The sequence below is a fragment of the Pocillopora verrucosa genome, chromosome 3 (genome assembly GCF_036669915.1).
Source record: "Pocillopora verrucosa isolate sample1 chromosome 3, ASM3666991v2, whole genome shotgun sequence".
Lineage (NCBI taxonomy): Eukaryota > Metazoa > Cnidaria > Anthozoa > Scleractinia > Pocilloporidae > Pocillopora > Pocillopora verrucosa.
The window spans coordinates 29,279,345-29,303,304 of NC_089314.1; the positions used below are offsets into that span (position 1 = coordinate 29,279,345).

Sequence of the window (23,960 nt, forward strand, 5' to 3'; positions counted from 1 at the left end):
TCCAGGAGTGTTTGGTGTGCGTCTCGTCATTAGGGATAAGGTCATTTAAAAGACGACGTTTATGATGTCTTGACATATGACCGCTTATGTCAAGAAATAAAAAACACTAACGAGCGAGTCCTGCTACAAATCCCTTTCCTGACGGGATTCATTCCGAAAAATTGAGATTCGTGCGTAGAAGAGATTTAAGTCCTGTATATACCGGAAATGTTAGGCTCTGAATCCAAAGTACTCATGGTTGAGTGCGTTGAACTGTTGGTACTCCGACATGGAACCGTAGTCTTTACTCGTCCTATACCAGTAATAATAGTGGGTGTCGAATTATTATTTAAAAGCCAAAAAAAAAAAAAACATTCAAGCTGATATCCAAATTAGCAAGTAACCTATATCTGCGAGAGAAGCGCGCTCGGAATCTGTTACTCTCCTTTTATCACCTTTAAAGAAAAAAAAAAAGGATAATTTAAATAGATTTAATTCGTTTCAAAGCCATAAGCTCATCATTCCATAATAGTCGTCTTGTTTGACCAAAAGTATAACCCTCTCCTCTTTCCTAGAGAATGTAAATCGCTCCAGTAACAGTCATCCGGTGGAGACGTCATCATAATAACGAAACTTATCAGGCTAAATCATCACCACTAGAATTTTCTCAGATGTGATTAGTGCCTTAGTTGCTTTATTTTTCTCTAACTATTCTGTAGAGTTGTAATCGGACAGTTGGCTGTAATCGGATACTTCCTCTTCAGAACTCACGAGTGAGACATTGTGAAGAGTGTGTGAAATTATTCACCTGTTAAAAGTTTAAGTGGTCTCTTAAAATCAAGGTTGATTCCAGAGTTGTCTTTGAAATCTACCTTAATTTCAAAATGTGCAAGAACTGTATTTTGAAATCAAGGTTGACTTGAAGTCAACTCTGAAATCAACCTTAAAATAAAAGTTGAATTCATGAGTTGCCTTTAAAATCAAGGTTGTCTCCAAAATGTGCCTGAAACCCCATTTTCTATTTACACGGACCAAGGTATCCAAACATTTTTTGCGTCACATGACAGCCCACTGGTTGTAAGACTGTTTAGTACAATCTTTATGACATGGCAAAGGCTGCTAGCACAATCCATGGCAGTCTTGGAAGGTAGACTAGGTAAGGAGAGGGTGGCCAGAGAGGATTTATTTTTCCATTTAAAACCTCAGGATATCTTGGTCACTTTCGTTTTAACAGTTTTATCAACAACCAATGTAACCATTAACGATACATCCGGATACATCATTCATGTGTACGTTGATTTGCGATAAGATTATTCGCATCAGTCTCGAAACAGGGTTAAAGACTTAAAACAGACAGATGGAGATCAATTTTTCAAAAAGGGCTGCTTCACTGCACGATAGATTTAAATATAAATTTCTTCACGTTTAATCTTATTTATCTTTATTGCAAAAAGAGTTGATTGCTTCAGATCCGAGTCAGAGAACATTTGCATTCAAAAGGAGAGAAGCCACCAACATGAATTGTAGAAAGGCCCAAAGTAAACTTTTGTGGCAGATATGTCAGTTTTGATCAACATAGAGCTATTAACAACAATGTTATAAACGAACTGGTAGGAACAAGAACCTGGGCTTATGAAAATATTATGAAAAACAAATCGTCTCACAAGTAGTAGTGTTGGGTAGTGTTCATTGTATTGAAAGATTTTCACCGGTTTTGATATTCTCAATCATTCAGCTCTCAATTTACTCGATAAGTGAACTTCAACACTGCTCTGCTATTCCCAGAACAGTTATGAAAAAATAACCGACGGTTTTTCGCTCTGGTAAGAGTGGGAAACATTCCTGACTGGGGTATGGCGGGTGCACCTCAACGATGAGAAACGTTAAAAGTATGGAATTGAGCCGCACGTTACTTTCAGGTAAGAGAATTTCCTCCATAATGTTCGCACGGTTTGTTTATGCACAAGCTTGTCGCACATGTGAAACAAACTTTTATCTGATGTTGATTTTCACACGTAAAAATCTCACACGTTTTGTAAGAGTTTAGACTGATTTTTTGACAGTCAATCTCTACATGTTTTTCACTGACGCAAGGCCAATTGCTCAAAGATGAGATCTGCGCACCCATAGACCAAAATATTTTCAAATACGTTTTGATGAACTCCGCAAAAGTCGCTTCAGACTTAGTACTCTTCTTGTCACATCGAGGACGACTTTATCAATTCTTTCCTACGTAGTAACCGCGTTTTTTCGTCTAAGGCCTCTTTACTTTAATTTATGTAGTTCTGTCTTCAAGCGTGTATACTTTAGTATCATCTGACAACAAAACTACGAAAATAATCGAAATATTTATCAAAGTTGACCACATAGCTATGCAATATAAATAAATTTCTCTCTCTTGCTCTTTTCCTGATCCGGCTAAAAAAAACAAGGCCTCGTCAAAGTCCAAGTATTGCATTTATTTCTCTGGATTACTTGAAACATTCTTTTCAAATATGTTCGTTGAACCAAAGTGATTGATCAAATTTGTTTGTCAGATTACGTGCCATGTGTAATCAAGAGGAATTAAGAAGAAAGAATACTCTAACTGTTTACTACAGTAGTGTATTTTATTTGTATAGTAAAAGACGACATATTCAAATTAGCTTCAGTTTGACAGTTTGTTAACAGGAATTATTTCGCTTTTGAAATTGATTTGCCTGAACCAAGTCTTTTATCAGTCTGCCAGCCACAGAATTTCTTGCTTTTCCTTTTGAAAAAAACTAGACTTAAAACATGTCTGATCTAATCATCTAACTTCGTTTTTCAGGTCGTACTATCAGAGGAACGACGTAGAGTGTACTTGTCAAATTTTAATGGCACGAACTGAATTAATGACTTTAATTTCTAAATCACTTTTTAGAGACATTTTACTGACACTCAGAAATTATTGGTGATAAGAAAGCGAGAGACAAGAGAAAACTGATTTACACTGCACCCAAGGAAATTAATCATTTTGGGTCTGAATAATTCTTTTTAGCTTCGTTTTGAACGGAAACATTTCTTGAACGAGGCTGAATGCTGTACAATTATTTATACGGTAGCGGTACATACTGGACACGAATGAAAGAATACTTACGCTCTTTAATTTTGCGGTTAAGACATATTTGAATCGAATTCTTTTGTGGTCACGGTCTCGTGAACTTCCCAGCTTACCCCATCTCGGAGGAGGCATATGTTCTTCAAAGGAAAAAATCATGTGTCTAAACCCCGCATATTGCATAGCGGAGTTTATTTAAAGTAAAGTCAAATTTTGAAATCTTCGAATGGCGAAAGAAAAATTCTCTTTGTTTTAAAAAATATATTTCGCCTCCTCACATCGAGTTCTTTGTCGCATTTTTAAGAAATTTTGAAGAGCTCTACCAAGGAAAAAATAGGTAGGATTTACGAAAGATCATAGAAATTGTTCATGAGAAGACATGTATTTCAATTTAAAATGGTCTGACTGAGGTTTACTTGATAGAGCTGAAGGCTGAGAAATGTGATTGCCCCAAGAAGAAAAGAAAAAATAAATAAACCATTAGGAAAAGGGTTTGAAATTGAAAAGTAAGTATTTCTATTTCAGTCCTATTAAGTATATCTTCATAAAACTACACTCCAGAGAGTTAGTTCAAAAAAGCTGGCTGATTTTCTCTTGGTTTTAGTTTGCTTTTTTTTGTCTTTCACTGGCCCTATAGAAGGATATGCCGTTTAGAAAATCAATATTTTTTTCACGCAGAATTCCTGAATGGATTTCATAGTAATATCAACCTAATTTCCTCGTCCTGCTGCAGGAGGATTGAGAAGTTTTCCACTTTCATTCGAGTTCATAGTGAGAGCAGTTTTTTTAGTTAAAAGATGAGTTTGCTTTAATCAACAGCTCGGTTTTATCAGGGATCTCCCAAAACAAGCTACGACCATACAATGTAATTTAACAAACAGCTGTGCTTAAGAGAATGAAAACTTTCCCGTATCGTTTGTGTTTTGTTTCTTGATCTTGTTCTGACAGGAATCGGCTCTAAACAAACAAGGAAAGAAATCGGCATGCAATGTGGGACGTAAAAGAGCTCTGAGCACAAATTAGGGGTTTAGAATGATCTGGTAAATAAGTTTTTTTTTTTTAATCCATCTTTTCCTGTCTTCAACAAAGTTAAACTTGATTCTCACTTTCTCATTTCGTTTAGCTTCCTCCAGTTTCCTGTCAGGCAGCAAAAGGGCTGAAATACTCCAAGGTAAATAAATTCACGAGCAATAACAAGTCTGTTCGTTCAATTTTCCACATAACTCTTTCACTGAACAGCGCAATGGGAATGTAGTTTTATACTCCATCAAATTCCATGTCGATGAAATTAACTAAACGTTGATCTTAATCCAATCAAGCTTTTTCTCTATAGGAATTTAATTAACCAACTTTTCGTCTCTAAGTTGATTCTCTGCACGAGCACACAATCCTCTATAACCTGTGATTAAGCTGCACAACCAAGATAGTAAAAACAACAACAACGAAAAAACAATTCTATTGCCGTCACTAAATCAATTTTACAAGAGGTCATAAAAACAGCGCTTTTGACTTGATAATGCTGCTTTTTATAAGGAATTACTTTTCAAGAATTACAATTTTTTTTAGCTCTATATGGCAGATTTAGGCTTATTGTTAGCGAAACTGTGAGCGTTGAAGGCCATTTGTTTGATATTGATATCATCTGAGCAGCTAATCTATTCAGCAGAACTTTTTGTGTTCACCTCTTTGGAACAATACAATTTCCTTATTTGAACATATTTTGGAAAGAAGAACAGGATGTATCAAGGGAAAAAAAGAGGAAATATGTCGTTTATTTCAAAACCAGAACTCTCAATAAATAGAGATTATGTTTTATGGAGATTAAGATATGGATTTCACAATTATGCCCCTCCAATCATATAAGTCCGACTGAGTTCTTGTTTCACAGCGCAGATATACGATCGCTCAAAGAACATTAATCAAAACTGACTTTAAAGCCTAAAACATATCAAAGAAAGATGCAAAGATCAAATCAATCGTAACATAAAATATCAAGTTCATTCCCTTTCCAAGACGAACACTTTAGCAACTAACATTATATATTTTCTTTCAAATTTTCAACGTGGCAATACTGCTTGTCATGTATTTATTTATTGGTTCTTGAAAGCGTTTATGAGAATGTTAGCGCACTTAAGCACAACATATATGAAGCGATGTAATTGGTCAACTTGATAGTAATCAACCAATCACAATTCATGTCTTATTTTATACGTCCGTCAGTTTATCATGTCCAGAACGTGTTTTCACGAAACTTCGTCAGCAACATCAATAAAAGAAAGATGTTCCTTAACTTTTGTATTATTTTATCTCTGTAATAGCCGAAGAATAAGGTAAGAGGGCTCTCCATCAAGCTAAAAACAGCTGAGGAATAAACAACATGCAAGATTGTGTGAACATATCGCCCAAAACCAAAATATTTTGGCTGATTTTTCCGCTGATTGCTCTTTGCTATGCAGCAAAAAACAACAGCAGCGGCGGCAAGCCGAATGGTAACATGGTAAGTGTATTTTTTCCAAAACATCACAACATTGTATTCATCATCATTCTCCGTCACTGTTACTCCAAAAGGGGACAGAAAAGGAGATATTCCCGAAAAATTGGAACAGAACGATGATTTCATGACCGAATACTTCGACTCTTGGAAAGATGAATTAGTCACAATGATTGTTCACAAGAAAATAGTCATATTTCTGACAGCATATAAATAAAGTTGCGTGTTCTGTTTTTTTTTCTCCTGACACAGGGCACTCACCCATATCCGCCATATGGACTCTATGCCTATGGTGCTCCCTTTGGCGCACCAGGTATACCAGGTATTCCTGGGAGCCCAGGACCCGCGGGACCCACGGGCATCGCAGGACCACCCGGTCCTCGAGGTTCTACGGGACCACAAGGGGACAAAGGCAACGCGGGAAAGCCTGGAAACCAAGGCCTCCCAGGTCAACAGGGACATTCAGGAAAAATGGGACCTCAAGGGTACACGGGCCGACAGGGTCCACGAGGAACCAAAGGTGACGCAGGGGATAAAGGAAGCCAGGGAGCCCCAGGCCTCCAGGGACCTCCAGGAGCTTTGGGAACTAATTGGAAACAGTGTGTTTTCAAAAATTTGAATGAAGGAAAGGACACTGGGTTAATAAAGGTATTTTTTTTCCATTTAATTAATTGCAATTTTACAAAACCGTATTTGACAATGATGCTTTTTATAGACGATTCCTACAAAATTTTTACTGAAAGAAGATCGAGTTGTGCAGTAAGCCAAAAACAGAAACTGTGAAGTTAAACCTACATGTAACCAAAGATTCCCTTGACTGGACTTTAGGAAATTAATTTAGGACTTATTTCTCTCAGGGGTATTTTGAATCCATGTTGCTCATATGTACCATCATTTCTTTCTCCAGGAATGCCTTTTCATCAAAAAGTCGGCCAAAACAGCTCTGCGCGTTTTTTGGAATGGCAACCTCCGCCTCGGTAACTGCCATGCTTGCTGCAGACGATGGTATTTCACCTTAAACGGCGCAGAGTGCTCAGATCCTGCTGCAATTGATGGCATAGTCTATATGGTACATGGAAATAGCAACAAAAAGTATTTATACCGCCCCCGTCATATCGAGGGTGTGTGCGAGAAAGTCCACAAAGGTGTTGTGCGCGTGGGATTCTGGGTCGGAAACTGTAACGGTTACGGATCTGCTGACGCACGCACAGGCTGGAACTCAGTGTCCCGGATCCACGTGGAAGAAGTACCACCCCCACAGGCATAATGTCTAATACTACCATGGTTGCATAGTGGAAAGTTTGAAATAACGCGCATCATTGCTCTATGTCTAACATCAAAATACGAACGATAGCACGATTTAACAATCCGGATAAATAGCCTTAGATTTTAAAACAGTCTGGATAAATTGAATAAAATTGTGAATCAAGCATTTTAAGGTCGCACCTCTTGCATTTGAGCAACGTAAGGAGGGGATGTTGTCATGACAACGCGCAAATGAAAAGAAGGTTTTAACGAAATATCCAGGAATGAGTGCTGTGAGTTTTTTTTTAGTAGGCTTCGATCATTTTTTTTTTTGCAAAAGATTTTGAGATGTTTACATTTGTCTGGTTATTTCAAAGTTAAAAAAGACACCCGTGAGCCAGTCTTGCCACAAACTGCTCTCCTGACGGAATATTTTCCGAAATACTGAGATTCATGTAAAGAAGATATTGAAGTCCTTTGTATACCAAAAATGTTAGGCTTCAAATCAAAAGTGGACATGGCCGAATGTTTTAGGCAGAATGCATTGAACCGTTTTCACTCCGAGGTGGTACCGTACTCCTCACTCGTCCTATATTCAAAATAATCATGTTTATCGAATTATTCCCTTAAAGCAAAGAAAAAAAAACGAGCCTATAATCAAATTGGCAGTTCTGAAGAGTTCGTTGAATTTTGAATTCTGTTATTTCACTAATAACACAATCTTTTTTTTGCCTCTATTTTTCGTTTCATATTTATCAATCATTGCTTTAAACGTTCAGTCAGAAAGGGCGCATAACCTTCAGACGGGCTAGAAATATACTCATGTTACCCCGAGATGAGACATTTTATCACATCGATTTCCAAGAAATAAATGCCAGTTACGATTAAGTTTAGGCTCGAAAAGGTCTCTGCGGACATTTTCAGAAAATGAAAATGCGGACATGCGGATGGAATTTTTCTGACATCAATATCAGACTTTTTATTAAGATTTCGAAGGATTTCCCATGAAGCCATGTATTCTAACATTAAAAATGATTTGATCGAGTTTTTCTACGCAGCGCCGTAAGCTGAGAAATCGCAATTTAGATCATGAAATTAAAAACCCTAAAAAAATTTTGAGATTGCGCCTCTCGCTTTTGAACTGCGCAGAGTAGGAATGGTGTTCAGTTGTATTTTTGGTTCAACCATTTTAAGGAGGCCAGTTGTAAGTTTGTCTATGGATAGTTATTTTAATAAGAAAGAGTTCGAGTCATTTTTGCTGAAGGTTCAATACGCGCAAAAACAAACAAATTCAACTACTGTCGAAAAACAAACAAATTCAACTACTGTCGAAAAACAAGTATTCCTTCTTAAGTTTTTTGGTGAAAAAACCAATCTGACCACATTCGAACCAGTATTAAGCGGTCAGTTTGGAAAGGGCCGAGTTTTTTCCCCATAATTATTGCAATTTTCACCTCTACTGTTAAAGCGCCTGAGTGAGTGAGTCCCAAGGGCCTGTCTCTATTGTCTTCCGCCTGTATTGAAAGGTCATTTGTATCATTAAACTTCCTGAGAGGTTAAAACTTTCACCAAGGGAAATGATTTCCTGATGTACCATCACTCTCCAACTTTCATCTTATGAAACTAGTTGAACAATTGTTCTAGAAAATATCATTACGTAATCAACGTATTGCATAACGTTTGAACTGTGAATCCATTAGTCCATTTCTCCTATCGAAACAGAGGATAAAACGAATTAAGTGTCGAACGAAATTAATGTTGCGAAATATTATAATCCTTTTTTTCAATCTGAGACACAGGTACAAATAAAATTTGGGGAAGTGCTTAGGCGATTCGAACAAATGAGGAGACACGGGACTCACTGTAAAAGCGCCTGTTTTAAAATCTCTGAGATACGTGCGACTTTAGCACAATGTTTGGATTTGGATGTCAAACTGATAATGCAGGAGTGGTTATTGTTGAGTGGCTTGGGAAAGAAACACCTTGTGATGTCAGTTTCTGTCAGTCTTGTTTGTAGTTCAGATTTACCACACAATGTTAAACATAGAGAAAAGGTAAACGTGATTGTAGGAAGTCTTTGCTCAGCTGGCTTACAAAGTGTGAATCTCTGACCAGAAAAAGCATCAGTTATTGATTTGTAATGACTTTCCGTCAGTGAAGCTGGTGATATCAAATTTGTTTCAGTCATGACTTTCAAAGGTCGAGATCCATAATTTTTTAAACCAAGAAAGCGTGCCTGACTGATGCAAATACTAGTATAAAATTCAATCCTGTTTTTTTTTTGTCGAATGTCAAATGCAAGACTTAGAGGTGACGTAACTCACAATCCAAAGTCCATGGATTAAATTTCAAATTAGATGCTTCTCTTACCCGCTAGCTCCCTCTGAGGAACCCGATAGAGTATCATAAGGGTGGAATCTTTGACGGCTCCTAAAGACGACAAATAACAAAGCCAAGAAGATTCTTCTATACCCTGGATAACTAATCCATGCTATCTGATGAGGTCAAATAACTTGAGTTAATTTAATTGAAAATCAAGGAGGCATTTGAAAGTGATTGAGCAGTTTTATCTAAAAAACCTTTCAGCAGTGTTTGACAAGCTGATCTTAATATGTTTAAACCATTTTGACTAAAAAATACACTCCTGAGAGAATGAACACACACAAATAGGAGAAAAGTAAACACCTCTAAGTGCTTGATATAGTATATAATAATCGACATAAGATTAGTTAGTTTAACTTTCCCTTTGGAAATTATAAAGACCTTTACGAAAACGAAAGACAGAAAAAACGTCTTTGAGAAGAGAAAGAAGGTAAGTGTAAATCAGTTTGGTAAATCTTCCATATATTTCCACAAAAATCTAATCGGTTTCGTTCCTTGGAGTAGTTAGAGCACAAACAGGTACTGTTAGATAACATGCTCTATCTAGATCTTGTAAAAGACATTCATTCCCGTTTTCGCACTTGGATTGGTAAGAAAAAAATTTGCTGTAGGACAAATAGAAGGGCTGAGTTTAATTTAGAGAAGTTATTTCTAGTGTATTTTATAGCGTATATTTTCACCAAATATAATATTCAATAAAAAACCGAGGAGCAAATGTAATATAACAGTGAGCAGTCTACAAAGTTTTGTATTTTGAAGAAAATACCTCCTTTTTACTAATTTGTTCCCGCAAGTTTATCACTGAAAAAAGTTTTTTTACACGATGAAAGAAGTGATATACAAACAAGTATTAATGTGCTTCCTGAATCTTTTACAGACGAAATGGCGAATAAAGGAGCTCTGTTATCTCTGTTTGTCATGACATCACTGGTTTATTGTACGATGGTGAATGCTGGACTCAATCAAACATCGGAATGCACAATGGTAAGAAAGAATTGCATGAGTTTGCATAAAGTTGAGATTCTTAGACTGAGGTCTGCAATAAATGTCTTTGCAAGGAGTGGACATCCAAAGAAGAAAATTTGTTACTTAGTTAGCCATTAGGACAATTTTGTGAATCAAATGCACTTATCCTGTACTTCCAACGTAGGGGCCTTCACCTTGTTGTCGCGGACGTGACGGTCGTGACGGCCGTGATGGAAGAAAAGGAGAAAAAGGCGTGCGTGGGAAGACTGGACTCCAGGGACCTCCTGGTCCCAACGGAAAACCCGGCATACCTGGGGACGAGGGCCCTCCCGGTGTGAAGGGAGATCGTGGATACCCCGGGAGACCAGGTGCAGCCGCTGTCCTGAACTGGAAAGAGTGCGTATTCAACTTCCTAAATGATGGCAGAGACAACGGACTTATTAAGGTGAATTTATCATTCAAGTATGGTAGAGTTACGTTCCTTCAAGAAATATTAATATCATTGTATTAAAGAACAAAAACTACTCTAAATTTCCCATCTAAGTATTGCTACTACTATTGTTCTTGTTGTTCTTGTGGTTGATGTTTTCTCTTTTTCTCTTCTTTCGGGACGACTCACATTTTTAATCACTACAGTTTTCCCATTTTTAATTCTCCTCTTTCACAATTACAGATTTGAACATAATCAGTTTGCAATCATATGTACTTATTGACTGAGTTGGAGGACCGAAACTCAGTCAATAAACAGTATATCATATGACTTCTGACCAACCTCGAAAAATTCGAAAAGTGTTTTTTTTTTAATTGAAAATTGGACGCGATTAAAAATTTTCCTTTATTTTTCTCACGTCAGAACAAGAAACTCACATTCATCGAAAAAACGTGACTAATTTTCCCGTTTTTGCTCACTGCTTTCAATCATGTTTTTGCAACAGCATCAAACAATGTTTTTCTTTTTTTGGCAACAAAGCCATATAATTACATTAGGTCCTCACTTCAACCCGTTCGGCTCCACAAACGTCAACTTTCAATAAGTTTTTCTGTGGGATTGCGCAAACGGGGCCGTACTGGTCGTGTGTTCATTTTTTTTTCTTTATTTCTCATGTTCACTGCAGTGATCTAGAAGATTTTATTTGTCATGGTTTTCATGCACTATGACAAAGACTCTGATAAATTTTGCCATATCACTTGCTTTTCAATTAAAACTGTTAACATAAAATAACAATTTCAGGAGTGTTTATTCACCAAGCATCGGGATGATACAGCTCTCCGTGTTTTCTGGAATGGAGCCCTTCGCGTGCATGGCTGCACTGGATGTTGCAAGCGTTGGTATTTCACTTTCAACGGTGCTGAATGTTCAGGTCCCTCGCCAATTGATGGTGTTGTGTACTTGGATGGAGTGTCAAAGAGCGCAGATCCCCATCGTGTCCGCCATATTGAGGGACACTGTACTAACGTCCATAAGGGCAAGGTGCGCGTGGGGTTCTGGGTCGGTAATTGCCCCGGTCATGGAGATGCAGACGCTTACAGTGGCTGGAATTCGGCTTCCCGCATCTACGTTGAGGAAGTGCCAAAACCTCAGGAGTAGATCCCAAAGCAGCTTGATTCTGATGGAACAGAAAGTAGTTGCTTGAATAAGGAAAGGACAATTCTCGAAATCTCTAAAGTAATTACAGTAACTGAATAAAATGCCAAAGAATCAATAAAGTTGAGAAATTATCCCTTTTATAACGCACAAGCTTTACCTTTGGAGCCCAAGCCAGATGATAACAAACATTTGCCGCGCATTTTTTCAATCGTTTTCAGCTTCTTTCTTCAAGTATTAAGTATTAAGACTTTTTGCTTTATAATTCCAAATAAATGGTTGCTTATGATCTCACAATGTTTGTTCACTTTGGTTGTCATGGTAGAATAACACGTTGTGTTTGTTAACTTTTTTGTTTGATTTTTACAGTGGTATGTTGCGCACTTTTTTCTGGTGTTTGCTTCATCAAAACTGTACGAAAATCAAACGTCATTGGTTAACGCCAGGCAGTGTATACGTAATGCTTGTAATTGGACAGTAAGTCTCATGTGTGCAAGCTGTTGTTTGCAAATTTCAACTTTCTGCACTCAGTTTCAACTTTCTGCACTGATTCTGCAACTTATTTAAGGCATTACTACTCGCTAATCCATTCTTCGAAAATTCTCCGAGGCAAGCTAATGCGTATTCCTTGACCAAAACGTCCCATGCCCATTCAGCGGAAGAGTTTGTTATTCCCGCTTTACATACCTTGGTTACTTAGTTCCTTACATAACTTGTTCCATCCACTCAAAACTGCGGGATTTCAGAGCTTCGTTAGGGACAACTCTCTCTTTTCTATTTGAGGTTTAATATATGTTGCACAGTTTAATTCACCCGAAATGATTCCAGCGAGAATCAAATCCCCCGAGATCCGCTCGCTACAAATGCCACTGCAGTTTCCTTAATACCTCTACAATCGATAATAAAGTTCATCGCTTTGTTTAAACAGACATGACGCTATGTCTTCATGAAAGAAGTGAGACCACTTAAAAAATTATTGAAACCATTCTGCATATTTCATTTCTATTCTATAAGAGGGGTGGGACTTTCAAGATACTACCTCAAAAGTGGTATTGTCTTTTCCATTTTAATTTCCCTGAACTATGATGAGCAAATTGAAAGTTGACTGTGAACTGTTGAGAAGCCTATACGTGGACACAACTCGACAACAATGCTGCAGCTTAAGACAAGGCTTACACTAATCAAAGATTTATCTCTCATCAAAGTTACCGCGCTACTGAAAAACTCCTGCTAACGTAAATACTGGGCTGTCTGTCAGTAGATAAAGAGAGAAACGCGGGCAATATGGTAACTTGGAAACGTGAAACATCATTGAAATATAAAAACAGCGGAGCCGCAAAGACGAGAAACGGGACTTCGTCCCAAGCTTCTTTGGGCTTTCAGCTTAACACTTTAAAGCACGCACCATACCGCCAGCTGCGTGAGCGTCTTCTCGAAATTGATTTCATTAAAATTGTGATCAGATTCCTTCACAGGGAAGAGTACGAAAGAAGAGTCCTTTAAAATTTGCCAAACTCCAAACGAGTGACTTTACATCAGAGTTGGTTGCAGTGCTCAACTTGTTTTCGGGAAGTACAGTATTCTCGTCAATAATTCAAAACCACCGCTTTTATTTTCTTATTTTGTATATTTATGTGGCGAAGTTGAGATTATTACAATTTGTGTCAGGATGTTGCTGCACAAGGCGTAGACCGACGATTATTTCAAGACGCTGAAGCCTCTATGAGTACATACTAACGAATGCGTAGCTCATCTTTACAAATGCCGTAACCGTTAATACAAAATGCTTCGTTGCACACGGGTTTGATTCCCGTCGAAGCATGATTTTTTTTTTCAAGCTTCTTTTCTGCAATTGCTAAAATTACAGCTGAGCTGCGCGAATCAGTTCTTCACCTATTCTTCTTCGTGACTTCCGAGAAAATATACAGCGAAGACGACAATACCATTCACACTTGGAATAACTGGAATCTTCCAAGCATCCTATTTTTTTTCCAATATCGATGTCATGCAATGCGTGGGATTGGAAAATTCATATGGTATCTCAGTTAAATGTCGGGTTCTTTTGAAATCCATATTCCCTTGTTACAAATTTTTTTGTGATATATCTCCTTGTTGGCGAGAATCCCAGTCATTTGTCTCCTGCAAAGGCTGTATCAAATTCTCTAAAATTTTTATCATATGATAGGCTGAAATGTATACCGATTTTGTGTGGTTCTTACTTACGATGTATTATAGATGAATAGATGACGTCACTATAAAAAACGTTTTCCTTCTTTGTTATTCAGTAATGGTCACTGATGACATCAAAATTTTTTTTTTATCAGACGGATGGCAACATGGAACACACCTGGATTAGCAGCGGAACTTGCCGTCAAAACACCTCTTTTCTGGTGCCACTATCACTGAAGAGACTATTTCACATTCCTAGTGACCAAATATATTTTCATTTTGTTTCCAAAACAAAGCGATTTTGATTCACCTAAGCCAATTTTATCACTCGTGGGAGTTAAAAAATGAGTGGGAGATTTTGCTCTTCATGATATTAAAAAAAGTTTAATATTCTCTCACTGATTGTCTGATCTCTTCGTTTATCACAAGTTTTTCAAGAAAAGTCTGAACACAATGATTATATAACCTACAACAAAGCAAACCCACCACCTTAAAATTTTCTTAATGTAAATTTTCTCAACGGAAATTTCTCAATACCCTCAAATTTGTCTGGCCTGGTATTTGAGGAGAGTTTCATCTTTTATGATGACTTGAAAATTCACCCATACCAGGCGATGTTTGATCATAGATTGCAGCTTAATTTGTGATGTTGAACCATGCAGCTGATCAATGGGGGAAAAAAAAGCAACGATATTGCGTTAAGAGTGACGTATAAAAGCTTAAAATAGACTAACACCAACACTAATCTCATTTTAGAATTTGCGGGTCCCGACGGAAGAGCCTTCTTGAAGATCTCTGGGTGCGGGCTGACTTGGCGTGAATCAAAAGTTCTGTAAGTAAACATTATTCGTAGCTATAGTTGATAGTCATATCCGTAGTTTACAAAAGTAGATTAATTGCATTTGTTGCTTTGGCAGTTGTTTTTGTTTTCTTAATGCATTCTAGAATATGTTCTCTGTCTTACAATCTCGTTCAATAAAGTCTATAACATGCACACGTTGCTCAGTTCTGATCTTGCAGACTGATTCGACTATAGTGTCGGAGATAAAAGCATAAAAATTAGAAAAATATGATGACATCAATTAAATTTCATGATATTTATTCTTCCCTCAGTATTGAAATATGAAAGTTGGTACCTTTCTGGTGTTCGGCATCTTACTGGTTATGTCGTTCTATGAAGAAATTCAAGCTCTTTGTCACCCCAATGGATGCAGCATTCCGTTTAATCTTCCTTACTTCTACAAGAAACGTTTCACCCCGGCTTGCAACAAGCATGATGTCTGCTACGCTTGCGTAAGATATATCTCTTCTACTTTGCACACAAACGATATGCAAAATCCAGTGGTTCTTTTCTGAACGGTTTATTAGCATGAAAAGCTGACCAAAAACCTTTCAAATGTGTCGCAACTTCACAATTTCAGCCAATCAATAGGCAAAACCGTTTCACTTATTACAAGCCGCTATGATTCTTTTAGAGCTGAGTCACAATTACGCTTGACCGAGTAGTTTCAGTGGTCGTAAGAACAAATAAACCGGCTGTTTGTGTTTTTTTCCTCGTAGGGTGAAAGCAACAAATGGAGTCGATATCAGTGTGACCGCGCGTTTAAACGTGATATGGACGACTTGTGTCAAGGGCTCAATATCACTAAAAAACTCTGTAGAGCTTTTTCGGTTCACTACTACAATGCAGTTCTCCTCTTTGGAGGGAAACATTACAAAAAGACCTCTTTGTCCTGGTGTAAGAACTGCCCTAAGGAGAGAGGCGATCCCAACGCGAGGCTGGGACGTTGAAAAATAATAAAAACTGGAGGACGAGGATCTTCAAACCCGAAGTGGCATCATCGACATAATTAAAAACTGTAACGTGATTAAAATTGAATTAGAAGGGGTTAGGCTGAGGACGTTTAATGATGTTAATGATACTTGAAGTTATAATATCGAGCCTATATTAATTGAATCAGTAAATTCATTCATTTGGAAACAGATGTCGGTCTCTTTATCTACTCTTTTCAGATATGCTGCTCAAAATGAGTGTGTTCCCGTCTTTGAGGCTACTTACATGTGTTTACTTGAGTTTCCATGGCCACTTGCGATATTTTTCAAGGTTGCGATTGGTCATTATATTGACTCGCGTTTGCTTTGGTTCAGACTCGTCACCATGCCAAGAGATACACTTTGGAAATAGGGAATACTTTTAAAGACGTTCCGAAATTATTGGAAACTTTTCTGTAGGAATAACTTGGACTGTCAGAAGAATGGAGCGGAACAGGGGTCGAATTTTCAAGGATCAAAACCTTTGTCGAACCCATTTAAAGCAGAAGTACCTGTGGTAGTGTTACGAAAACATGCACGATTATGAACAGGTCACCTGGACATCTCCAAAGCTGTTATAAAAAGCCGGAACTCAGAAAGTCTTATTTATTACCTTTGTATATCGGTAGGTTTACTATATAAGTGTGAACCGCCGCAAAAGGTGTGGTTTTTCAGCCGTTTTATTTTTCTGGAAACGAGTGTTGATTTTTATGGTAGAGGTCATACATCGTGTAGGGTTTCTAACTTTATCGATACATTCTTTATTTTAAAAAAATTCAAAATAATCTGTTATCGAACGAAAAATTCCTTCATGTTCCTTTGACATCAGCAGACTTTCCACCAAATACTGTAACTTATTGATTGACAGAACAAAAATCAAATAGTTTTTCTGACCTTTATCTCTTTAAGTTCCCGCAACAAATCAATACCAGCCGCCCCTTTTTGCTAAAAAATTGATATAAAGCATAACGTTAAGTTTTGTTTATATCGCTGCTAAAATACTACGACTGGGAAGCTGAAGACAGAGTGGGGAATAGGTGAGGGCTTCGAGTAATAATTACAAAAAAATTGCTAGCAAAATAGATAGCGCGAAAAAAAATCCTGCGTAGTGAATAGGAATTGTTGTATTCTATTTATTTTGCTTTGATCTACACCCAAAATAAAAGAAAACGTCGCGGTCCACCCATAAGCACATAGCGTGGTTAGGTTGCAGTTAAATCTCAGAAGGAAAAGAAGGTCTTTTCAGCTTTCAGCGAAGCTTTCGTTGAACTCGACGTATCTTCGCAAGAATGAGCAAGACTGGGCATGAACTGGAGTTGGTCATACTTTTGGTCATCGAACTCAAACTTTGACGCATGCTCAGTATCAACAACATTCGTCATCGTCGAGTTGGCTGCCATATTGTTTAGATTTGGAGGAGTACTTTTTCGGGAAAATCACCGTGGATTTTTAGACTTCCCTCCCCTGTGTGGTCCATGATTAGTAATGGCGAAATCAAAGTCAGAACAAGTGCTGAGGCTTGAACCAACTTCAGAACTACGCTTTCGGGGTAATTCTGTAGTGTCATTTTAAATTGCATCGTTAGTCGTTTCAGACGTGAGTCAAGTACAGCTTATGTTTAACTATGCATTCACCTGGTCAATTTTACGTCTAGGAAATTTCACCGAAGTCGTCACAGCAAACCTTAAACTCACAAACCCCTCCGAAAAGAAGGTCTGTTTTAAAGTAAAAACTACGGCTCCAAAGCGATACTGTGTTCGCCCGAACAGTGGATTTGTCGAAGCTGGTGGGGTGGTGGAAGTGGCCGGTAAGTTTAACAATTTAACTTCCCACCTCATAAAATCGTAATACATATTTTATAACGATGTCCCTTTTTGTTCAGAAGATTTTGAAACTACTTAGTTCTTTATTTGAAAAAAATTACAATGGTCTCTTAAATTGTACATTGAAAATTTGTCCGAACGCATGTTCATAACCTTTCAAATTATGTTAAGGTTTCACTTGATGAAAAGAAAGATTGTTGTCTTCGTTATAATGACTCGATTTGTTACACGAGTTATTTTTTACTTGATGGTATTTTTATTAAACCTGTTGATGCGGTTTCAAATCTCGTGACTTATTGCTTCAAACAATACTTGTTTTAGCGTGAAAGGCAATAAAGAACGGGTGATAAGCAGATCATTATTATGTCTAGTCTCCAGTCATCTCCAATGTTTAGATTCAATATTTGCAAATTCTATTATTTTAGAAGGAAATTCTGGTGTAAACTTGAGTATCCTTTCCTAGGAGAATTTTTTTTGCATCCCTATGTCAATGTTCGCTCGCACGATGAATAAACCTGATTACTTGCGGTAAAAGTTATCCTGTGGAAACTTGCACTCGTGTGCTTCCCCACGTGATTGTAAAATTTATTTGACAAGTAGGATTTCCTTTAAGAATACACTATTTGGCAGATTTAACATTTGAAAAGTATTTTTTCATTTGAGTTCAAAATCTAATCAGAAATTTCAAGTTGTTCTGTCTTTTTGTTCTGAATTTTGCAACAAGCCGAACATTTAATTGAATTTTGTTAAAACATGTGGACTCTATGTAGGGATGGGACAGATGAATGAAAATTTTAATGTACACTAAGTCCTGACTCTGTTATCATCCCAAAATGTCTTATTATAACTGAATTATGCCTTGTGACTTTGATTTAATCTTCAAGTGCCTCTTCACATGATCATGGCCATTTACAATGCCATTTACATGGCTCAGTTACAGAGATATCAATTATCAAATTTGGTTGATATGTAAAAAGAATTTCCTGCTAGTTACCTCATAATTTTGATCATTTTGCTTCATTCAAAGTGGTTATCTGTTGAAGAGGTTTTAATAGTTCTTTTTCCCAGTTAATTTGGCAGTAATGCAGAAGTGTGTAAAAATTAATCAACTTGTGATTTCTAATACAACTTGTAACAGATAGGGATATTTCCTGAGATATACTAATATAACTGCAAGATTGGTTACTTTTGAGTATACTTGACAACCATTCATCTCAGTATTGGTGGCTAGTGATGGATCTATATCAAGCTGCATAGTGGAGGAGTAAAAATATCTGCCACTCACCACCAACACTGAGATGAATAGTTGTTTAAGTATATACTAAAACAGTGATGTAATATTGCATAAAAGAGATGATTTTAACTTGTGTAATCCTGGAACAATTATAATATTTTTGGGCACAAATCCTGAGCAAGTTTCTTTTAGGTAAATAGCAAAGGATATTCAAAGGTTGAATAGCCAATCAGTAGCCTTCAATGCTATCTACTGTTTCAGTATATACTTATGATTGTTATCATGTCAAGGTTTTTACCAAGTAGAGGTTGTATAATTTATCAATTTTCAGTAAGGCCACTCTTTACATTTATGCCTGTAGCCTACAGTGTATGTGATATAATTTTTATGATGTTTGAATTGTGATCTTACAGTGATGCTACAGCCATTTGAGTATGACCCCAAGGAAAAAAGCAAGCACAAGTTCATGGTGCAGACAATGTTTGCTCCCGAAGGAGATGCAGATCATGAAACTTTGGTGGGTTGTTGCACATTACACATTTCTCAACTGCAAGTATATATATTGATGAGGTTGATTAGTTGGTCCCTTCTAAGCATGTTATTTTCTGATACATTATGGAAAATATACATCTTCCATCTTAGAACCAGGAACAGGGATCCTTTCAGCCCCTTTCTTAGAAAAATATCTGGTTTATAAAATTTCTAATGACAAGTATTGCATTTCTAGTGTTAAAATTATTTCACTCTACTCTGGTTATCAGCTCATATCCCGAGTCAACTGATATGGAAATGCATTGCACCAAATATTGCAAGGCTGAAAAAGCTCAAAATATCCAAACATTTAGGATGTAATGAAATTTAATAAAACATTTGTTCCATTTGTGTTTTTTGGATGTGAGATTTGTTATTGCTAACTCAGTGCCATATGCCTCATTTGATATATACCATCTCGTATCCAAAGCGCACTAAAGGAGCACCTGGAGGTAACTGTTTATCAATAAACAGCAATAATCAAAGTGTAATGAAGTGCCTTAAAGAAGTGTTTTCTCAACCAACAAAATATCATTCCACTGTCAATAATTAACCTATCCCTAACTAGCAGTTCCTCTTAGCTTACAGCATTCTCTCTATGTGTAGCATCAAATTAGAAGTTAGCTATTTCTCCTCAGTTGGTAAAAACGCTGAATCTTGTCCAGGGACATGGGAATGAACACAAAAATTCACTGTTCACAAACTTTTCAAGAAACCTTTTGGGTAATCTTTCTACCCAATGATGAAAAAGAAGTTTGTAAGGTCAACAACAGCTGCCTCCTGAATGCCAACTTGTACACAGAATGAATATTCTATTTCATACCTTAAACAAATGCTTATCAAGTTTTTTAACCTGTGCAATACGATTCTAACTGAATGGAGAGAGTCCAGTGAGTCCAAAATGGTATCCTCACATGAAATCCTGTGGCATTCAGATCAATTCTTTAATAAAACAACAATGAAGTACATGTTTATATCACACTTTTGTGTTAAATATTTTACTTTTTCTATTTTTGACAGTGGAAAGAGGCTGACCAGAGTCAATTTATGGATTCTAAACTGAAATGTGTCTTTGAGTATGTAGATGATGGGGAAGGCAATGCGGAGACTTCTGTAGGAGGAAATGTAAGTGCTGTTATGCAAGGTCTCTACCATGGGATGGTTTGAGAGATTCCTGCTTGATGGCCAGATGTCTAATGCTGTAAAAATTGGCAGAGGGTAAAAATTAGTGACAACATGGTCAACTTGGATTTAGTGAAAGTTCCTTCACATAGGGCTATTAGTAGCTTATCCATTGTTTCTATGGGAAAGTTGTTTTGAAGGAGCTCTCTGTCTTTTCTTTGAGTACTTTAAAAGATATGTTTACATGTACCTGTATCATGTTCAATAATAGAAGTTCTCCTGGTTTAAATGGGCTTGCCCATCACTCACATACAAAGAATCCACTTGCTTAATAACTTTTGGGATTCCTTTTTTTCCAGTTGTCAGTTTTTGTGGTCTTTTTTCAAGACATTGAGCTCGTCAAATCACCTGTCTTAAGACAATTCTTACAAAAATGTACTAATCTTGTCCATAAACTTTCTGTTTTTCACTTTTCTGATAACATGTGTAAGTCTTAGCTTTTAATGATTTTTTAATTCTTGTTACAGACAGGCAAAATGTAATCCTAAAAACATGTTTTGTTGTTGAGAGAGACAGCCTTCATATGCATTAAGCATCACTTGAAACTACTTAGGGTGAAAAATGTTCACAGTTTTAAATAGTAACTATTTTGCACAATGCACCACAGTTTACAGCTAAAAACAACTGGTGATTGTTAGCTTTTTCAGCTTATATCTATGCTCCTTGATTCTTACAGTGGATATTAGAAATTTGACATGTGAACTTCAGTCACAAACTGGGTGAACCCATTACCAACTGTTCAACTCATAGCCAGTCAGCAATTGTTGTATACATTTTTTTTACCTTGTGCTTACACTTTTTAATTTCTTCTACTATTGGATCTCTTGTGGCATGGCAGGGAAACGAGGTTGCAAACAAAGAGCTGCTCAAGGTTCACAAGACAGAGACTATGGCTGAGTTCGAGACCCCAGCCCCTAGTTCTACTAACATTCCAGGTAGCCCTTATAAGGAGCAAGGAGTGGAGGATACAACATCAACAAGATCATTGCAGGTACCATCCTTTAAGAGCATGGTGCAAGAAGATTTTGATTGCATGAATTAGTTTGCTACACCAACAGCATGATGATTCCATTTCAATTCACGCAATAAATTAAAGTTCTATGAACTGACGAAAGTAGATGTAACTGAAAAACTGGTAATCCTGTCCAATGGATGTGCATGGAGAAACCAATGGTCTTGGGATTTTTTTTTGTGTGTGTTTGGGGGATCCTACCATTTACAAGGTGTATTTTTTAAAAAAAAAAATATATGACTGTTGACAGCAGGGTGGAATGGTAAGCAAGTTCTTAAAGTACTCTATTTCCTCACATAAGCGCCCATACTCTAATAAGTGCCCTCCCCCAAATAAGCCCCCACCCCCCCATCATAGTATGAAACAAGCACTCCTCTTAAATAAGTGCCCACCTTCCTCCTCCCTCCTCCCTCACTTTCTTACATAATAGAGATACAGGGAAAACCTGTTTCCTTTGCCACTTTATTTATAATTTTTTGAGCTTCAACAGCAGCTGAATCAGTACAGGATAAAAATTTCTTAACAAGCCCCCCCCCCTCCCCATAGATTAAGTGCCTTCCTCTTAATAAGCCCAGGCCCCTCCCCCCCCCCCCCCCTTTTAGCTGAAATGTTACATGAGTGCCCAGGTGCTTATTCAAGGAAATATGATAAGAAAATGGCTGACCTTTTGTTGGAGTAGTGAAATAGTGGTCTGAACAACAGGGTTGTGTTGTTAACAGGTGGTCATGTGATGGATTGTACTATGATGTTGATGCCCTAATTGATCCATCTCAGTCAGTTTGTGTTGGTCACAGTAGTGAAAGTTTGAAATCGAGAATATTGTATGTAATACAGTTGGTTGAATACTCTGAGAGACAAGATGGTATTTGTTAAATTGGATCTTGAAATTCATCCAGGACTATAATTTGAGTTTTTACACCAAGCAATAGACTCCTAATTTCTTATTTTCTGCAAAGTCATGAAAAGGAGACCTAAGCAAAAAAGCAAAGAAGACATACCAATTTAAAGAGAGGGAAACGTTTCTATTTAAGCAATAGAAAGATTTTGTAGCTGTGTTCATGTTAAATGTCCAAAGAACACCTTGTTCAGTCCACCATCCTTGCTAGAGTAATCTTTATATTTATTTACACTTTTATGTTCTGTTTAATTTATTGAAGGAGTATTTGTTTCGAAAATGTCTTTGAAATAAACTTTAGTATCAACGCTTATTGAGGAAAAAATGATTCTTCAATTTTATCACTGAAACATTCCATCAATGCTGTTTCATTCTCGATTTTTGTCTGATTATGATTTTGTGAATTTTTTGGTAGGGTGTGGATGAAGGAAGAGGCTACAGCGATGAGTTAGAAAAGCTGAGAAAAGAAAACAGTGATCTTAGGGTATATATTGTACAATGAGATCTTAACCCTATAGTTTATGCCACTAAAATTTACCAGTGTCAAACTGCTCTTTCGTGCAAAGTTTTCCCTGATAAGCTCATTTCTCGTCTCGGTTTGATTAGGACGTAATGAAAAAAAAATTGCCAACAGTACTTGCCAAAGGAAACCTGGCGAAGAATAAATTTCCCGTTACCTTTTAAATTTTGTTTTAGAGGCCTCCCTGCCGAGTCCTCAAGGCTAGAAAATCCTCCCCCTTTGGACATGGAGATTTGCTCAGTATGGCAACTTAAGTTATTTATTCAACTAAGATTTCTTTCATGTATAAAAGACTTGTGTCCTTTTTTTTCCCATTGCTGGTACGTGTAGTAACAGTGATGTTTTGTCTTAACAGGCTGAAATGGATCAAGTTCGGTACAGGAAGAATGTGGCTTCCCAGTCTTCCGCAACAACACAGGGTTCATCGCCCAAGGTATCTACACTCCTTGCACCAGACGACAGCGTCAATTTACCGCCATCGGTTATTGCCTACATCGTCTTAGCCTTGATATTCGGTGTCGTCATTGGCAAATTTATCCTGTAAGAGACAGTGGATCTCGAAAATATTTTAACGCGTTATGGAGCAAAATCAACAGACGAAAAAGTTACCATAATGAAACAGATTTCAAGTGTTTAAATATGCAGTTGACACTGTAACGCACAGAGAAATTTTACTTTTAAAAGTTCTAGTGGTAAATTAAGTCGTTGAACGAAACATCTGATCAATAATTACTTTTTCGCTTTCCCCAAATCTCACAATTTGATCTCCCGTCTCTCTTGTACTATTTGAAGGCATTTACTAGCTACAGAAAACAGTGAGTAAAGAATATAGAATTGAAGAATGTCTCGTCGCGGCTTTACCTTATTTTAAAAGAAATATTCAGTGTCCCTGAGTACGTACATGGCAAAACACTGATCGATCATTACAGGGGAGGGTATCTTTTGACGCTTGATTAAGTGGATTGTGTCATGCCAGTTAAATTAACTTTGTTTAAGGTTTTGCTAATAATTCGCCATAAAATTGAACGTTGGCAGGAAATTAACATATTTATAAC

At 37.2% G+C, this 23,960-nt stretch overlaps 3 protein-coding genes across 3 annotated transcripts; all 3 read left to right on the plus strand.

The window, feature by feature from the left end:
• The first annotated feature begins 4,135 nt into the window (after positions 1-4,135).
• On the plus strand, positions 4,136-6,905 carry LOC131793046 (collagen triple helix repeat-containing protein 1-like). Its single transcript, XM_066164209.1, has 4 exons — positions 4,136-4,229; positions 5,377-5,555; positions 5,802-6,197; positions 6,457-6,905. Exons 2-4 carry the CDS (start codon positions 5,436-5,438, stop codon positions 6,814-6,816), a joined length of 876 nt encoding a protein of 291 aa, XP_066020306.1. The 5' UTR covers positions 4,136-4,229; positions 5,377-5,435; the 3' UTR covers positions 6,817-6,905.
• A 2,637-nt stretch (positions 6,906-9,542) lies between these two features.
• Positions 9,543-12,008, plus strand: LOC131793049 (collagen triple helix repeat-containing protein 1-like). The gene is made up of 4 exons (XM_059110461.2): positions 9,543-9,606; positions 10,054-10,160; positions 10,327-10,587; positions 11,374-12,008. The coding sequence occupies exons 2-4, from the start codon at positions 10,059-10,061 to the stop codon at positions 11,728-11,730; spliced, it is 720 nt and encodes a 239-aa protein (XP_058966444.1). The 5' UTR covers positions 9,543-9,606; positions 10,054-10,058; the 3' UTR covers positions 11,731-12,008.
• Positions 12,009-17,080: 5,072 nt separating this feature from the next.
• LOC131793065 (vesicle-associated membrane protein-associated protein B) lies at positions 17,081-23,751 on the plus strand. Its single transcript, XM_059110483.1, has 7 exons — positions 17,081-17,257; positions 17,363-17,515; positions 19,179-19,282; positions 20,317-20,421; positions 21,317-21,469; positions 22,801-22,869; positions 23,261-23,751. Exons 1-7 carry the CDS (start codon positions 17,194-17,196, stop codon positions 23,447-23,449), a joined length of 837 nt encoding a protein of 278 aa, XP_058966466.1. The 5' UTR covers positions 17,081-17,193; the 3' UTR covers positions 23,450-23,751.
• The last annotated feature ends 209 nt before the right edge of the window (positions 23,752-23,960 follow it).

Bases quoted from the DNA above. Each gene is read 5' to 3' on its own strand.
- LOC131793046 (XM_066164209.1), top strand. From the start codon at position 5,436: ATGCAAGATTGTGTGAACATATCGCCCAAAACCAAAATATTTTGGCTG. The intron at 5,556-5,801 runs GTAAGTGTATTT...CTCCTGACACAG, and splicing joins GCAAGCCGAATGGTAACATG to GGCACTCACCCATATCCGCC. The intron at 6,198-6,456 runs GTATTTTTTTTC...TTCTTTCTCCAG, and splicing joins AGGACACTGGGTTAATAAAG to GAATGCCTTTTCATCAAAAA.
- LOC131793065 (XM_059110483.1), top strand. From the start codon at position 17,194: ATGGCGAAATCAAAGTCAGAACAAGTGCTGAGGCTTGAACCAACTTCA. The intron at 17,516-19,178 runs GTAAGTTTAACA...GTGATCTTACAG, and splicing joins TGGGGTGGTGGAAGTGGCCG to TGATGCTACAGCCATTTGAG. The intron at 19,283-20,316 runs GTGGGTTGTTGC...TATTTTTGACAG, and splicing joins ATGCAGATCATGAAACTTTG to TGGAAAGAGGCTGACCAGAG.
- LOC131793049 (XM_059110461.2), top strand. From the start codon at position 10,059: ATGGCGAATAAAGGAGCTCTGTTATCTCTGTTTGTCATGACATCACTG. The intron at 10,161-10,326 runs GTAAGAAAGAAT...CTTCCAACGTAG, and splicing joins AAACATCGGAATGCACAATG to GGGCCTTCACCTTGTTGTCG. The intron at 10,588-11,373 runs GTGAATTTATCA...TAACAATTTCAG, and splicing joins GAGACAACGGACTTATTAAG to GAGTGTTTATTCACCAAGCA.